Consider the following 17,756-nt stretch of genomic DNA (forward strand, 5'->3'; position numbering starts at 1 on the left):
CCTTTTTGCCTTTGCGACGACTTTCTGTTTCCTGCTTTGCCTCATCATCATCATCATCATCATCATCATCATCATCATCATCATTAGAGTGAAGCTCCTGCCCGATGCCCATTGATTTCAAGTCTGCCCTTGCTTTCGGCCCATCTTTGGTCCTCTCTGGCATCTTGAGCAGGGTACCAAGCAGACTCTCGCACACGTTCTTCGTCATATGCATGGCATCAAGGCTGTGAGGCACACGGTGGATCTTCCAGTACGGCAAGTCCCAGAAAATAGACCTCGTTTTCCATAGCTTCAGCAGCGGCTCTGGCGCCTTTCGCTTCTTTCCCGGCTCTGGCGCCTTTTGCTTCTTTCTCGGAGTGGGCAATCTTTCCAATTTTTCAACAGCCCATCTATTTCCTCGCTGCTCCTCGTACGCGGGCGTCTTCGGAGTTCGGTTTCACCATCGAACAGATCCTTGCGTTTCCTCCACGGGTCATCGTCACGAAGCCACCTTCGATGTCCCATGAACATTGTTTTCGAAGACCCGGGATCTCTATCTAGCTGGCGGTACATTGTGTCATCCATGCACCTCACGCATCCAGAAAATCCATGGACCACCTGCCCCGCGAGATATCCGTAACCGAGATAGTCGTGCACCGTCGTGAGCAGTGCTGCTCTCATAGGGAAATATTCTTTCTCTGCGGCTCGCACGTATTGGCTGGCATTTTCCACAGCGTGTCTAGCTCCTCTTTCAGCAGCCCTAGATATAGATTGATGTCGTTCCCTGGTTGTTTCGGCCCTTCAATTAGCATACTCATGTGAATGTATTTCCTCCTCATGCACAACCAGGGGGGAAGGTTGTACATCCACACAAACACAGGCCAGGTGCTATGTGTGCTTCTCTGGCTGCCAAACGGATTGACTCCATCGGTGCTCGCGCCCAGCACGATGTTCCTTGGATCCTTCCCAAATTCTGGGTGTTCGAAGTTCAACGCTTGCCACTGGCTCCCATCCTTAGGGTGACTCAGCATCTTGTCTTTTTTATTTATATCCGGATCATTTGCGTCATCTTCTCGCTTCTTCTCCTCCCTATCCGCGTGCCAACGCAGGAGCTTTGCTACCTTAGGGTCCGTGAAATACCGCTGTAGACGAGGAGTGATCGGAAAGTACCACACCACTTTTCGAGGAGCTTTCTTCCTCTTCTTGTATCGAGTGATGCCGCACACCGGACATATGGTAGACTCCGCGTGCTCGCCCCGATAAATGATGCAATTGTTCATGCACACATGGTATTTCACGTGCGGTAAATCCAGAGGACACACGACTTTCTTCGCCTCCTTGAAACTGGTCGGGCACTTGTTCCCCTTGGGAAGACGTTCGTGCTAGAATGACATGTTCTCATCGAAGCATGCGTCGGTCATTTTGTGTTTTACCTTCATCTCCAAAGCCATGAGTGTTACTTTCAGGCGGGTATCCTCGGGTCTGCATCCTTCATACAATGGAGTAACCGCGTCTATCTCCAGTTGATCCAGCTTGGCTTTCTCTCGGGCGGCAGCTCTTGCGTTATCCGTCTGCTTGAGAAGCAGCTCTTGAATATGAGGGTCCTGCACCCAGCCCATCGATGGTCCATCGTCGTCTGCTCCTCCGGCATCTTGATCTTCATGATCATGCCCTTCGTCTGCTCCGGCATCTTCCTCATCATCATGTCCGGCATCTTCTACATGATGACTGTGTACAGCATCACCGTCGTGATCATGTCCTGGAGATTCTTCGTCTTCTCGCCCGCCCGAGCCGCGGTGGTTGTCTTGCTGCCCTTCCTCATTTATTGCCCAGCCCCCATGGACGACTTCATAGTCATCTTCATCACCTTGCCACCGATAGCCATCCATGAAACCACACAAGAGCAAGTGGTCCTGCACCTGCCCGGAATCCGGGTCCGCAATAAGGCTCTTCAGCTTGCATCTTCGACACGGACATCTTATCTCCGTCTCGTTCCTTTGAAGCATCCCGGCCTTCGCGGAGCTCAAAAACCTATTCACGATGCCTTCGCTCATCGCGCGGAGCATGGTCGCCTGCGGGGTAGAGCAAAACGATATTTTAGAACCAAGAAATTTTTTGGCATGACTTTCCCTAAAAATAGGACCAAAAAGAATGCATAGTGCCAAAATTCTCGCCGAAACGGAAATGAATCAACATTCCGGAAAAATATTGGCAACTATCGCATTTCAAATACCGGTACCTGCAAACACAAACATATATGCAACACCACAAACATATGCAACACCACAAACATAGATAGATCTAGCTAGGCCACAAAAAGTGCATGTGCACGTTGTTGGAGCGAGCTAGGGAGAAAAAAAGTAGATCTACAACATGAAGATAGCTTTCCGCTTACTTACCTATCAAAAAAGGTAATTTCAACACTTAGCTTTGATGAATCTATGGTGCAAATGAGGTGAGGAGGAGGAGGCAGCCGACAAGCTTAGAGAAGGAGGTGGGGGGAATGAAGTGGGGAAAGTGAGTGTGTAGGTGTGGCTGTCCAAAAATATCTAGCTGGTCCCAGGTTACTAATGGCGCACCACACAGCCATGCGCCATTAGTAACCCAACATACTAATGGCGCACTACACAGACATGCGCCATTAGTAGTTTTGCAAAAAAGTAAAAAAAATTATACTAATGGCGCACCATGGCACAGTGCGCCATTACTAGTTTAAACTAGTAATGGTGCACTATGCAACGGTGCGCCATTAGTAGTTTTGCAAAAAAGTAAAAAAAAATACAGTAGTGCCGCACTCTATGGCTGGTGTGCCATTAGTAGTTCTAACTACTAATGGCGCACTCTGCCCGGATGCGCCATTAGTATGTTTGAAAAAAATGAAAAAAAAACATTTTGTTACTAGTGGCGCACCGTGTGCCTGGTGCGCCATTAGTGTCTTCCACACTAATGGCGCACCAGCACATGGTGCACCACTGCTATATAGTAGTGGCGCACCACCTGACAGGTGCGGCATTAGTGTCCATTCCATCTATAGCCCTTTTCCTAGTAGTGTCTAGCTACAGCCCAACGTCCGTTTTGAAAATATTAGTGCATGTCAACAAAAATTATACTAGTATCACTGTTATGTTTCAAAAAACGCATATAAGCTGGTACTTCTTACCCAAAGGATCTTTATATCCAACAGACACAAAATATCCATTCGACTGTTCGAAATTACTTTCACTGCTGATCTGATGTCGAGGTAATTGCTGCATCACCACCAAAACCCACCATCTCTTAAGCTAAAGTAAACCGAGCTAACCCCTATATTAGCATATTACTAAGATAAATAGAAGGCATTGTAGAATCATTTAGGACGTGAGCTTGTCAATCTGAATGTGGACGGACACCAGCTTAGACCCGGCCAACGGCTTGGGCGGAACTGTGAAGAAGGTCAACTCCTGCACGGCGACGTCGCCGGGATCCCTGCTGCTTGTCACCTCCATTTCCACCTTGACGGCTTCGGTCCTGCCTTTGGGCTCCCCCGGCGGGCCGTTCGCCCACAGCTTGGCCACGTAGTGCGGCAGTGGGGACGCCCCCGCTCTGATGTAGATGACCGACACGGTAATAGGCACGCCGATGTCGAGCACGCCGCCGACCAAGAAAAACGTGCGGTCGTCCTCCTCCGCGAACAGCAAGAGCCGTGGCTCCAACAGTGGTACTTGCAGCTGGAGCACCTTGCAGTACTGGATCCTGTGCACGGGCATGGGATGCACGGTGCTGATGTGGTGGGAGAGCACTAGCGGCGGGCCTTCATAGCTGCAGATGGGCATGGGGCATTTGCAAGGCGCAAGCGGACACACGCTCTGGTGATCGACGAGCTTGTGGTAAGTGACGTAGAGCCCACAACCTTCATGCGGGCACTCCACCCTCACCGAGGAGAGGACGATGTCCAGCGCCGTGTTCCGCATGTCAAAGCCACCGCCGCCCTCGCACTTCTGGCACTGCCGCTGGTTCCCAGGGCGCTCGATGCGGCAATCCGCGCAAGCCAGGTGCCCTCCCTTGCACTGCACAAATCAATCGAACAACACATCAATCAAGAAACCTACACCTTGCTCGATCAGCTGAACGGACAAGGTGTATTCGAACCTCATACACTGGAGGCTTCAAGGGGCGGAGCCACAAGGGGCAGTGGAGCAAGGTGAGGTCCTTAGAGAACATAGAGAGCTCCATCGTTGGGTCCTGTTCCGTGTGCATGATCTCGCCCTCCTCGTGCACAACCATCTCTCGCTTTATTAGGGCCGGGGCATTACAAAGCTTTACCGTCACATATTCATACTACTTGAAGGTGCATTAAATCAACACATGAAAGTATCAAAAGGAGAGTCACGGCATGCATGCAAGCGTTGTAATTAATGCATCGATAAACGCAAATTATTGAAATATATCAAGTGCAGTGCTTTGATGTGTCGCGTCAACTCGTACAAGACCGAGAAGTTTGATTACTACAACGCCCTCTCGCCTTAACCGCACCTGCCTTGGCTGCATGAGAGGTGGGCCACCGACCTGTTGGGCCCACCTATGATGGATGCAAAGGCAGGAGCAGTAAGTCAATGAAGCTGCATCCCTCCCTCGCCCATGAGCGTGGTGGCTGGCAGGACTAGGAGAAGCTTTCGTTCGCTACACGCTCTCCCCCCCGTATGCGGTGGACATGGAGCAGTTCAATCGGTGTCATATGGCCACTCCAGTAGTACTCCCGAAGAGGCGAATAGCCAAGCGCAGCCCGGACGCTCGTGTGGCAGTTTCATGTGTAGAGTAGTCTAGGATAGCATGTACCATGAATGTAAGCTTAAAATCGTTGGGGTCGGCTCCATGCTATATTTTTTGATTAAAATAATCTTCTGGCCCTACCTGTCATCCTGGTGATTCTAGTTTGCACGCTCATCTGGTCAAGACAGGAATATATATTTTAATTTGTGGTGGGGTAAATGTTAGAGGTTGCAACAAATGGAGTATTGTACACTATGGGTCTTTCAGCCAAGTTTAGAGGCAACCATGTGGGGCCAGTACTATGATGTGTTGCGTCAAATCGTATAACGAGGAGAAGCTTGATTTTACTACTACACGCCTTCTCCCTCGCCCATGCGCGCGGTGGCTCACAGACGAGGACAGGCTTTTGCTTATGGTACTACAACAAGCTATCCCTCCCGCTCGCGGTGGACGGACATGCAGCAGTGGATTCGATACTGTAGAAGCAGTAGTAGTAACATCATTGTTCGTCTTCTCAAAGAGGCGAAGAGCCAAGTGCAACCCAACATGGCAGTTGCGAACCTTGGAGCACGCATATAGACAGGCTCTTGCATGAGACAAAATTGCTATGTGAGCCCACACTACTAGAAAAATGGCTATAGCTAATATGGACATTAATGGCGCACCATGTATGTGGTGCGCCACTGCTATATAGCAGTGGCGCACTAGATACAGGTATGCCATTATTGACATATTACTAATGGTGCACCTGGTGTGTGGTGCGCCATTACTAGTTTTTTTTAAATTGTTAGCGGTGGCGCACCAGGGGATAGTGCGCCATTACTAGTTGACATAGTAATGGTGCGCCTGTACAAAGTGAGCCATTACTATGTGTATGACTGGGTCAAACCTTGGTCAAACTTAGTAATGGCGCACTTTGCATAGGTGTGCCATTACTATGTCAAAGTTAGTAATGACGCACCTACACAAAGTGCGCCATTACTAACATTGACCAAATGCACCCCCCTTGTGGACCGCCTTTTCAGTTTAAAAAAAAAGAAAATGATGGAAATGTCAAAAAAATAAAAGAAAATAAGTTTCCCAGGTGATATGCGGTCTAGTTGTTCGGAAAATTTACAAATATGAATTTCGACTTTATTTGCAAAATCTCTCTGGAATTTAGTAAAATGGGCATAACTTTTGCATACGAACTCGGATTAAAAAGTTTTTATATGAAAAATCATCTACTCGAGAAGTTACCTCCGAATTCAACTGGGGGAACCCCGTTGAAGTTTTTCAGAATCCTCAAAAACCTAACAGAACGAAAGATACACTTTTAAGATCTTGAGGGGGAAAATGGAAAAAGTTTCAAACTTAGTAATGGCGCACCATTTGCTAGGTGCGCCACTAGTAACAGAAAAAAAATTGGTTTCAAATTTTTTTTGGATTTTTTTTCAAAATATGATACGTAATATGACCGGGAAGTTTAAAATATTTTTTCAAAATTTCATCACACTCATGAACATGAACAAAGTCCTAGACATCAGCAAGGTTTAATAGGATTGATATGATAGATATATTAACACGTGCCTGTTAAGTGAGGTGTTGCTGGGGTTGGATAGAACTGCGGAGTTAAGCGTGCTCGGGATGGAGTACTGTGAGGATGGGTGACCTTCCAGGATGTTTGACCACTTAGTGCGATTTGACTTGAGATTAAGCATATTGACCCGATATTAAGCCATAGTGACCCGAGATTAAGAAAAAAAATTGAAAAAAAAATTCTAAGAAAAAAAATTGAAAAAAATTGTTAGTATTGGCGCACTTCTATGTGGTGCGCCATTACTATCTGTTACTAGTGACGTGGTAATAGTGGCGCACCTATAGTGCGCCATTAATGGCAAAAATAGGTGCACCACTAACATGCCTTTTTCTAGTAGTGCCACTATTGTAGTACTCCCTCCATCCGGAAATACTTGTCATCAAATGAATAAAAGGGGATGTATCTAAATGTATATTAGTTCTAGATACATCTTTTTTATCCATTTTGATGACAAGTATTTTCAGACGGAGGGAGTACTTGCTAGTATAGCCCTGTAAACCAGAAAGGAGAATTTGCCTTTCTAGAGATTTCAACAAGTGACTAGACTACACCGAGACGGAGTACATATGGAGCAAAATGAGTGAATCTCCATCGTAAATAAATACATAGTTCTCTCGTTTTCCTCTCGGCCTTGGTCGCGGTGCACAATATTGAGTATACTAGTACTATCATCTTGAAATTTACGAAGTCACCATAGGCACCTCGTCGTCGACGGGAATGTCTCCTGACACGCGATAGACGCGAGCTGCAGTCGCATCCATAGTTTCTTGAATGCCAAGGAGGGAGAGGGTAGCGGTTCCCGAGACGTTGAACGGTCAATGATGCATCCTCAAATTACTCTACATGCAGAGGGAATTAATTGGAGAAGCAGAATAGAGCCAGCACGATGTGAATGCAACAGAGTTTGGATTCTCATATAAAGGCGCCCCCACTCCAATCCATCTACTCCTTAGTCTCTGCGCAACACTACTCGCTCTAATCCAAGACCAAGTGACCAGAAGCCAGAAGCACCTATGGAGGCGATGGTCGCGAGTGGCAGTCGGCTGTGCCAAATCATCCAAGGCACCATCCTGCGGCCCCGTACCGTGTAGCATTTCAGACGGTGCTGGCAACCGCCGGCGTCGTAGCCCTCGCCAACGCCGGCTTCGCCTCTTGCATGGATGAAATGATGGTCAACTCCATCCGCAAGTTCACCGCCGTCAAGAAGCGTGTAGCGAAAGATCCTACTAGTCCTGCTAGCCACGACGCTCATGCGCGAGGGAGGGACAAAGCTTCATTGACTTACTGCTCCTGCCTTTGCGTCTATGACAGGTGGGCCCAACAGGTGGTTGGCCCACCTGTCATGCAGCCAAAGGCAGGTGCAGTTAAGGCACCAGAGCTCAGTCCACGAGGGAGAGGACGTTGATCAAACTTCTTGGTCTTGTAGGAGTTGACATGACACATCAAAGCACTACACTCGATATAAGTCTTTTTACACATTTCAAATGGACTACTACATACGGATGTATGTAGACATATTTTGCTTTGTATGTAGTCACTTGTTGCAATCTCTAAAATGACTTATATTTGGAAATGGAGGGAGTACAACACATGCATGCATGCCGTGACTTCCCTTTTGATACTTTCATGTGTGGATTTGATGCACCTTGCCAAATTTTGACTATAAATTTAACTAACCAAATTTTCATGCATGTCACAAAAAATTACGGGGCTGTTTGGATTGTGACTATGTTTGTCTTATGTTGCCACATTATTTTTCCCACACTTGCCTAACTTGAGTTGCTCAAATTGTTAGACACACTTTGGCTTGCCTAAGGGAATCTTGCCACACTTTTTGTGTCTATGACATGTGGGGTTCACTGCTAATAAAAAAATTCTTGTCTTAGGTGTGGCTAATAAAAATGTGGGGACCCCGACTCATAAGTCGAGATCACCGAATGCACGTGTACAGTGATCCCAGAGATCAATGCTCACTGAACACCCAGAAGCTGAATAACAAGAGTCTTACATCTATACATATCATCTTACACAAATTATGACCATTATGGTCAAGTCTTACATAGATAAAGCCACAAGGGCCGAATACCAAATAAACTTAAGCAGCGGAAATCTTTGTTGATAAGTAGAACCCATGCCATCTGCCTTAACCCTATAGGCATTCTGACTGGGAAACGTCCTAGTTCGCATGTTCGTCTCCAAAGAACTCTTCTTCGAACTCCTGTTCTTCCAGGCCTGGCCAATTAAATAACCAGTGGCAAGCCAATGAGTACTTTGAATGTACTCGCAAGCAACCCATGATTGGAATAGGGCACAATGATGCAATGATATAACACTAAGTAGGTAGTTTGCAGAAAGCTAGTTTTGAGTGCAATGACATGATCTATCAACATGTAAAGTATGCATCAAGAGAGTACAGACATCTGTATGAACAAGTAACAGTTATCAGAGTTGGACACCAATCCAACTTGATCATCGTGTCAGGTCATCTGACTTAACCCATTTAGCTTCATCAACACACCCACACAGACACACACACACACGTGGTTTGTAAAATTCTGGACGTAGTTTAAGCAGCACCGCCCAACTGTCCTTGACCGTGGACACGGCTATTTGAATAGTTTTACACTCTGCAGAGGTTGCACACTTTACCCACAAGATCCGGGGAACTTCCGTGTCATCCACGACCCGCGGTACCTCAAGTACCTGGGGTAAGCACCCGATCACTATCTTTCCCTAGACGACACTAACAAGGAGTCCACTCATTGTTCCATATCCTCATGATGTACATCATACGAGACTTACTCGAGATCGTAACATCCGAGAGGGGACACAACGGTGTATCCGGTGCCCTGTGAAAACATTCATGGCCTCCCTACCTGGCATGACCCCGTCCCGAGAGAGAGCACCAGCTCTCCCCCGTCACTAGTAATGCGGGCTCCAAGCTAGTATCGCCCTAGGTAATCAATAATGCCCTTTCCCATACAAGGGTAGAGTGGTTGCGCATGTAAGGTTGGGACAGTCGACAAATCTTAAATCTAATCCGTTTTCGAAAACAACACACACACTTGCCTCGGTACACCACTTCGTCATCAAGTGGTTACCCATCTCATTATCTCCCTCGGGCATAAGTGGCACCCGATGGGGTTTTCGAAAAGTCTTTTGAAAATACTTTGTCTCCATCACCATGCATATACCCGCCCCATTCGCATAGCATCTACTTTAGCATCCTATCTACTCCCACCAGCATAAGCCTTATAAGGAGGTAGGGTCATGCACAATGCAACTATCAACGAAGAAGTAATAGAGACAACCCATCAAAGTGGTTACCATCTCATCATGATTCCGTTGCAACACTAATAAGTGCTATATGACATGCATAAAAAGGGTTTCATAGACATGGTCAAAGGGCTGCTTGCCTGGCTCAACAAAGTATTCTGGGTCTTCAAAGTCTTCTGGTCCAACTCCTTCATCAGCAACGCAATCTATCGTCGCAAAATAATAATGAGAAAATAAGGCAATAATAAAATAGAAAAACCAAAGTGCTCAGAAAAATGTCAACTCATTTTTGTTAAATACTAGGGTGAAAACTAAGAAGGGGAAAATTCCTGGTCTTGGATTTGGAGTCATGGAAACAGTCCTAGGAATTTTAAATGACAGGCATAAATGCTCAAATTCAAATTCGAATTTGAACAGTGAAGAAAAGTTGGTTTGATAAGAGTGAAAACTGCACAAATAAATAGGTGGGATTATTACAAGGATTTAGGAGTTGGAATTATTGCATTTGGTTGAATATTTAATCCTGCGGAATTTTTACAGGTTTGACAGAAAAGAAAAAGGGGAAGGCGCACTATGCCTGCTGGGCTAGAACAGCCGCAGGGCAGCGGCCCAGCCAGCGACGCGGCCCAGCCGAGCCGATGCGGGAGAGGGAGAGGACAGAGAGGCTGACGGGCGGGGCCCCTTGTTAGGGTCGTCGTCAACCCTCATCCGACGGCGGCGAGGCTTACCGGCGACGATGCAGGGCACGGCGAGCTTGGACAAGGGCAGGGACAGACTCAGCATGGTGTCGCCATTCGGGTGGAGGTGGAACCAGTTGCCGGGGTGGCCTGGTTCGCTGGCGACGAGGTCACACGGTGGAGGGGCTTAGGAAGGTGCTTGCCCCGGTCGATTCCGGCTGCAATAGAGAGGGGAGACAGAGGGGAAATGGTAAGAGAGGTGAGGCGGTTCCAGATCAAGAGAGAGAGGGGGCAAAGGAGGCCTGTACCACGAGATCGACGGCGACCCGAAGCGGCGGAGCTCGAGCTCGGGCGGCTCTGGGAGTGAACGGGAGGCCCAGTGGGGCTATTTGGAGTGGATGAGGACGAGTGGTGGCTAGAGGGGGGCTCGGGGATGCCTTATATAGGCGAGTGGCGGTCCACCGTGGGCTCGTGCGCCGGGGAGCTCATGCTCATCACTACGGGCCTCGGGAGGGTGCTACACCGAGTCTAGGGCCTTTGTGGGGGTCAACTACGCCCAGGGGGAGAAGAGAGGGAGCAGGGAGGGGTCAGAGACACCGCGCGTGTGAGGCCTCTCATTAGAGCTCTCGGGCGGCTGGCGCACGTGCGAGCAATGGCAGCGGGAGGGAGAAGGAGGAGGGGGACAGAGGCGTAGCGTGTTGCAGACGTCGAGGAGCATCGGCTAGCATGAGGGGGAGAGCCGAGGTGGCCGGAGGTGGTTGGCAGGGGGCGGCTACAGTGCGGGAGCGCACTGTAGCGCGCTCCAGAGCATGAAAATGGCCGACATGCCATTTTTTGGCAAAGTGGGTACGGCCAAGCATGTCTGGTAGCTCTAGGGAGGAGTAAAGAATGTGGGGAAAACCTTGTATGCCTTGGGTGGCCACTGGAGTGAGGAGGGAGGTGAGGAAGAGGGGTGCAAGGGCTGTCTAGAGAGGTAAAAGAGGTGGTTTCACCCCTCAATTATTGATCTGAGATGCAGCCATTGCTACTGGAGGTAGAAGAGGTCTAGGAGGGGCTGTCGTAAAAAGTGGAGGCCATGGTGAAGAGTGGAAGAGGTCAAAACATGGGTTTTAGTAAAATGGCAGAAGGTGTTTGATGCTTGTTTGGTTAAGAAAATGAACCCCATTTGGCAGGAGACGCCACAGGGTGAAATTGCACATATAATTAGGGCCTTGCACCCATTTTGAGCTTATTTGGGCAAAGTTCACAATGTAACTTTTGTAAACCCTAGAAATTAGCAGAAATGAACTTGTGTAGATCTAGTTGAGAAAATCACTTGCCCTTGATGAACCACTTGGTGTAGTGGCCTCATTTGGTCATGTGAACATGCTCAGAAAAGTTGGGGTCAAGGAGAGAAAGTTGGTAGTACAAAGTTGTTCAAGTTTGATTCTAGTCAGAGAGGGTTTTGGGGCATTTTGGTGAACCAAAATGACCTTGATTGATATGAGGCTTTGCAAGGTGATCACAATAAGCATTTGTGACTTGCTGGATTTTCCTTGGATTTTTATGAAAATATTTCCTGTAGAAATATTTCAAATCCTTAGAATGGGCAGATGGTGTCGGCGTTCTGGGAACGGGGGTCCCCAGACTTGCCTGCCTGCGGCCTGCGGCGTGGCTCAAAGGGGGCCCAGCGCAGCCCACCTTCATCAACACAGACCCAAGACCCTTGCGAGGGGCCAAGCCTCATGGGGCAGACGACACGGAGCTTCCTCAGACATGGCCTCATCAGGCTGGCTCGCGAGGAGGCGGAGAGATCAAGGCGGGGTACCTCACGAGGTGCCCGTGACGCAAGCCATGACGACCAAAGGCGCCAGGCGGGCGCCAGCCGCGCAGTGTCCTCCTTTCCTGTTTGGTGCAAAGGGAGCAAGCGCAGGCGAGAGCATCAAGCAAAGGCACCCGTTTCGGTGCAACAAGACCAAGACCAGTCCAACGACAGGGAGGAAGTCAATGTGGAGCCCAAGCCGACGTCACCACCAGAGCCTTTGGCAGGCGAGGACCAACTTTAGTCAGGATAAGTGTACCAGATGTTCCCCTTCAAAATGGCCAATTGTTGGCGCCCTTCCCGCTCAATATTTGGGAAGAGGCCCAGGGCCTTTGCCTATAAATAGGACTAGCCACCCACAGGGTGAAGGGACCGAACCGGATCGGAGCATAGTCTAGGGATTGAAATTAGAGAGAGAGAGAGAGAGAGAGAGAGAGAGAGAGAGAGAGAGAGAGAAAGAGGGAAGGGTGATTGAACTCCTCCCAGCAGTTCATTGCTCCAACCAAGAACAGACCCTCGCGAGGCCGTTCTTCCTTGTATTGCTCATCATCATCAGCCCAAGAGGCAATCCACCACACCACACACTGGAGTAGGGTATTACACCGCAACGGTGGCCCGAACCAGTATAAACCCTGTGTCTCTTGTGCTGTTCTTTCCATAGCTTAGATCTTAGCGAGGCGGAGGGGTGCAGGTAGATAGAAGGCGAAATCTCCGCGTGCACCCCAGTGTTCAAACCTCAAGGGTCTGCCAGAACCCGAAATCCGACATTTGGCGCGCCAGGTAGGGGTGCGCCGGAATTCGTCTTCCACCACCCCGTTCTCCTCCGACCATCGCGTCCATGTCTGACGCTCGTCGGGCCCGTGCCAAGCGCCGGGCCGCTCTCGCTTCCCATATCGCCCAAACGACTCCTATCGGCGGGCGTCCTCGCCATTCCACGTCACCTGTCGTCAACGCCGCCACCGGCCCAGCGGGGGACGAGCAGCAAGCATCGTCTCAGCATCTGTCCGTGCGGCAAGACGGCCGCACCGCCACTGCCTCGCTCACCCCAGCTGGGTCTTCATCCCGCGCGCTTCGCGCACCCATGGAGGCTCGAGCTGCGCTCATCGCGGCAAACGAGCTCCTACGCTATCGTCCCGTCGACGACGTCTACGAAGAATGGCTCGACCGCATTGCCGAGCTCATCCGCGCCGTAGGGGGCTCTCCTGTGCCGTCCGTTCCGCTGCACCGCACCACGCCCCGCGTGGCCAAGGAAGCTCCGGTGGCTCCAAGGTGCGTGGCCCCTAGGCGGAACCCGCTCCGTCAGGTGCCAGCGAGGTAAGAACAGAGCTGCTAAGAAGTCCCTCGCCCGCAAGAAGCTGCCCGGGCGCTCCCTGCTCCAGCACGTCGCGACCATGCTCCTGCTCCCGCACGTCAAGACCCCGCGCTGCTCCCAGCTGCAGCACATGGGGGCATGCAAGACCAAGCTCTCCGTCACCCAAGGCCTCCCGTGGCCACAACAGGCTGTCGTGCCTTCACCATCGAGCTACGCAGCGTCGCATGGCCCGGCAAGTTCAAGCCAGACCTGCCTCCTCGTTACGACGGCACGGCCGACCCTGCGGAGTTCCTCCAGCTCCATGAGCTGGGCATCGAAGCTGCCAACGGAGACGAGAAGGTCATGGCGAACTGGTTTCCCATGGCGCTCAAGGACGGGGCCTGCACCTGGCTCCTGAACCTGGCTCCAGGCATGATCTCCTCCTGGGACGAGATGCGCACCCGCTTCATCGCCAACTTCCGAGGTACTCGCGACCGGCCACCCGCCATGAGCGACATGCGCCGCATCAAGCAACAACCCGGAGAGACCCTGTAGAAGTACATCCAGTGCTTCAACAACGCACACCTCAAGATTCCCAAGGTGATCGAGGAGGCCATCATCTCAGCCTTCTCCAACGGCGTGCGCGATTTCAAGATGAAGGAGGAGCTGGCGATGCATGAAGACCTGTGCACTTCCTTGCAGCTGTTCAACTTGGCAACCAAGTGCACCAGGGCTGAGGAAGGGCGTCTCTCCCTCCTCGAGCTGCCTGCCACAGACCCAGAAGAGAAGAAGCCCAAGGCCAAGGATGTGAAGCGTAAGGGGGCTGCCGTGCTCGCGACAGAACCAGACACCAAGCGGGGCAGAGATCAGCCCGAACCTTCCAAGGGCAGTCGGTACTGTGTGTACCACGACCTCCACACCCACAACACCAACGAATGTCAAGAGCTCCGAGCCATGCGAGAAGGAAGGATCGGCCGTCGCCCCGACCGTGGTGACCGGGCCTACGGTCGAGGAGGAGGAAGGAACGCAGGACACTGGGAAGATCGCGGCCTGTGCCAAGGGTGGCGCGATCAACCTCGCGAGGATCGCTGGCAAGACCCGCCTCACGAGGGAGACTGGAGGGATCAGCCTCGCGAGGACCGCCCGCAAGGCAACGCAGGCCTCCCTCCGCTGCCGCCGCAGCGAAGGAGAAACGAGGACCGCCATCAGGACGAGGGGGCTGGGGGCTTCCAGGAGCCGCGCGCGGTCGCCTGCATCCTGGGCGGGGATCAAGCCCCAGCCTCTCAACGCATCTTCAAGCAGTTCGCCCGTGAAGTGAATGCAGTCCTCCCCAAGCTCGAAGCCACGCGCCCTCTCAGGTTGTCGGCGTGCGCCATCATGTTCAGCTTAGCAGATCAGCTCCAGTGTGCAGCTACAGCCGGAGTCCTCCCGATGCTTTGTTCCCCAATCATCAGCAACGTGGTGGTCACCAGGACCCTCATCGATGGCGGGGCAGGGCTCAACGTCCTGTCCGTGGAAACATTCAACAATCTCCAAGTGCCCTACAACCAGCTTCAGCCAACCAAGCCTTTCTCCGGAGTCACCGACGGCTCCACGGTCCCGATTGGGCAGGTCCGCCTCTGTGTCACCTTCGGGGCAGGCGATAACTACCGCACCGAGCTCATCGACTTCGATGTCGCTCACATTCGCCTGCCGTACAACACCATCCTTGGGTACCCGGCGCTGGCCAAGTTCATGGTCGTAACTCACCATCGCTACAACGTCCTCAAGATGCCAGGAAGTGGCGGAGTCATCACGGTGCCCTATGAAGAGAAGGACGCGGTGTGTTCCCTGGAATGAGCCTTTCAGGCCGCGTCACTAGAAGACCCGGATCGTGGAAGCAGGAGGCTTCCCGAGACCGCCCCCAAGAAGAAGAAGACATTGTCCAGCCCGGCCCCTCAGGAGGCAGGCCCCTCAGGGCCCGCGCCTGCCCAGGGGGAACCTCCTTCCATCGCATAGGAAAGCGCGCCCGGCGCCCTCCTTTGGCAGGGCTCGGGGGCTCTCCCCTGGAGGGCCACCGACCTGGCTAAGGTCACGAGGGAGGCGCTTGGGCACCACATGGAGGCGTGTTTCGAAGCATGTTTCCCTCAAGAAGGAGTAAGGCAAGGAGAGCCAGACCCTCAGGAGTTCGTCAGCAAGGGCATTCAGGAGCTACAGGAGTCAAGAGTCATGAGAGGCGGCCGCCGCCTACCAGCTGTGGCTCCCCATCCAGGCGAGGATGGTGGGTTGCGCGTTTGCATCGACATACCAGGGTTCAATCGAGTCGCCTCTCTAGGGCGCCTCTGGCCCTCGCGAGTGGGCGCTGCGAAGGTCCACCCCATAACTACGTTCGCATGCCTTATGGCTTGCCGAACGCGGATGCCACGTACTAGCGCCCCATGAGGGGCATCATGGAGGCTCAAGAGGCCAGGCGCTCCGTAGCCCTGGCGGAGATGGAGATGGTCCGCGAGGAGCCACCAGTGCCTCCGAAGCCTCCCGAGGCCCCTCGGCCAGGGGGCTCGTGAGGATCGGCTTCCGCAGCCCACCGAGTCCGCTACACCAACACTCCTTCGTCCTCAACATCATCAGGTGACATCTTTCAAGTTTCACTTCCAGCTGGGAGCGCCCCCCAGGGCTGCATTATTCCCAGGCCGCGTGGGTCCGTTCCTACGGCATGTATCCCTTTTATTTCATGTTGTTAGCTTACCTTGTTGGGGCGCCCCTCGGGCTGCATCATCCCCCAAGTCGCTCGGGCCAGACCCAGCGGCATGTATCCCTTTTGCGTTTATTTCCGGCTATGTGTTCAACACACCATGCTTGATTATTTGATGCCTGTCCACGGCACCTCTTCTTCTACATGCCGACCACTTACACGTTAAAGGGGGGTACCTGAGCATCACGACTCAGGGCTCTTACTGGCTCTCCAGCCCTCACCCTCTGGCCTTGTCCACGGCATCGCGACCTGGCATACCAGCGACGGCTGAGACTAGCTCGAGGGCCGGGACCCGAGGACGTAGAGTGTCGGCATCTAACCAAATTTGCAGGGACACGTCACAAGATAAGGCCCAGTGCCAGGCGTAACCCGCCTAGAGGTAGGGCCCCGTGAGTCCCGCGCTGGCTCACGGGTGCCCAGATACACCTCGCCAGGCCCTACCGTGCCAGCCACGTGTCAGGGCGGGGCTGTACACGCCCCGGGGGCTCCTCCCGGAGGGGAGCCCCCTCCCACATACCAGTGGAAGCACCATGCTCTATGTTGGCTGACGACACTGCCAAGGAGCGGCTATGCCCGTACACATACGGAAGCGCTATTCTCCGCGCTGGTGATAAACAACTAAGGGCGCCCCCCGGGCCGCATCAACCTCAGGGAGCCCAGAGCTCAGTGTCTAGCCTCATCGTAACGCCTCCCCTCGGGAGTGCCGCGTGAGGGGGCTGGGCACGGGGGCTGCGCCTGGGTCACGCCCAGACGCACGCCACCCAGCCAGGCCCTCCCGGGCCTGATTCGTAGCGCGTCTCTCCCTGAGCGGAGCCAAGGTACGAAGGCCGTTTGGGCGTCAAGGGTGACTCCTGAGCATCGCGACTCAGGAGCATAACTGGTCACGTAGCCCCTCACTCCTTAGTTCCGAAAGGCTAACGGCGGTTGAGGAAAGCGCGCGGGCGGGCTCTGCAGACGTAGAACAGTAGATCCACCCACATCACACCTCCCTACTTGTTGTTCGTGCGCCAAGGGGTACTCCTGAGCATCACGACTCAGGAGCCTAACTTGTCACGTAGCTCCTCACTCCTTGGTCGCGTCCTGGTTTCCGATCGGAACTAACGTTGGGTGAGGTATGCGCGGGGCCGGGCTCTGCCGGCGTAGAACATAAGCAAGTAGGAAGGAAAAGCGCAAATTTCAAGGAATTCAAAAGCAAATATTACAGTACACACTATTATCTCAATGCCAAACGCAAGTTTAAACGCCTCCCCGAGGCATGATATATGTGCAGGAATTAAAGGCAGGACAGGAGCCACAACGGTGTCACTTGTCGGCGGTGTAGCAGCGCAGAGTGGGTTCGCCTCATGGAGCAGCGGGGTCGGCAGCGCCTTGCTTCGGCATGGTGCTAAAGGCCCGGAACATCCCCATCAGAGCCTCCGCGCGACCCTTCACGGCCTCGGCAGTGGCAGCGGCATGCTCGCCGCTTACTGGCTCCAGCAGGCTGTCGAGGTCGACGCCGGGATCGTGAAGGTAGATGTGGGTGAGGACCCGCGTCAGCGCTGCAGAAGACAGGACATGCGCCTCGGGCTTGACTGTGGGGCCAAGGCCAAGGGCGACATATTCAAGAGCGCAAACCAGGAAGGGAAGCAGCTTGGCAGGGCCGTCCTCGGCGCCAGCCAGCGGGCTCTCTAGGC

General features: G+C 52.4%; 1 protein-coding gene across 1 annotated transcript; it reads right to left on the reverse strand.

Moving 5' to 3' along the window:
* Positions 1-3,329: 3,329 nt before the first annotated feature.
* LOC119292753 (E3 ubiquitin-protein ligase SINA-like 4) lies at positions 3,330-4,242 on the reverse strand. Its single transcript, XM_037571490.1, has 2 exons — positions 4,178-4,242; positions 3,330-4,026 (listed from the first exon to the last, which is right to left on the reverse strand). Exons 1-2 carry the CDS (start codon positions 4,240-4,242, stop codon positions 3,330-3,332), a joined length of 762 nt encoding a protein of 253 aa, XP_037427387.1.
* Positions 4,243-17,756: the final 13,514 nt, after the last annotated feature.

Source organism: Triticum dicoccoides, chromosome 1A, assembly GCF_002162155.2.
Source record: "Triticum dicoccoides isolate Atlit2015 ecotype Zavitan chromosome 1A, WEW_v2.0, whole genome shotgun sequence".
Lineage (NCBI taxonomy): Eukaryota > Viridiplantae > Streptophyta > Magnoliopsida > Poales > Poaceae > Triticum > Triticum dicoccoides.

What these genes read in the sequence shown, in the direction of transcription:
- LOC119292753 (XM_037571490.1), bottom strand. Translation starts at nt 4,242, where the DNA reads ATGGTTGTGCACGAGGAGGGCGAGATCATGCACACGGAACAGGACCCA. An exon ending in CCAACGATGGAGCTCTCTAT is followed by an intron (nt 4,027 to 4,177) that starts GTTCTCTAAGGA and finishes TTGATTTGTGCA; the next exon opens with GTGCAAGGGAGGGCACCTGG.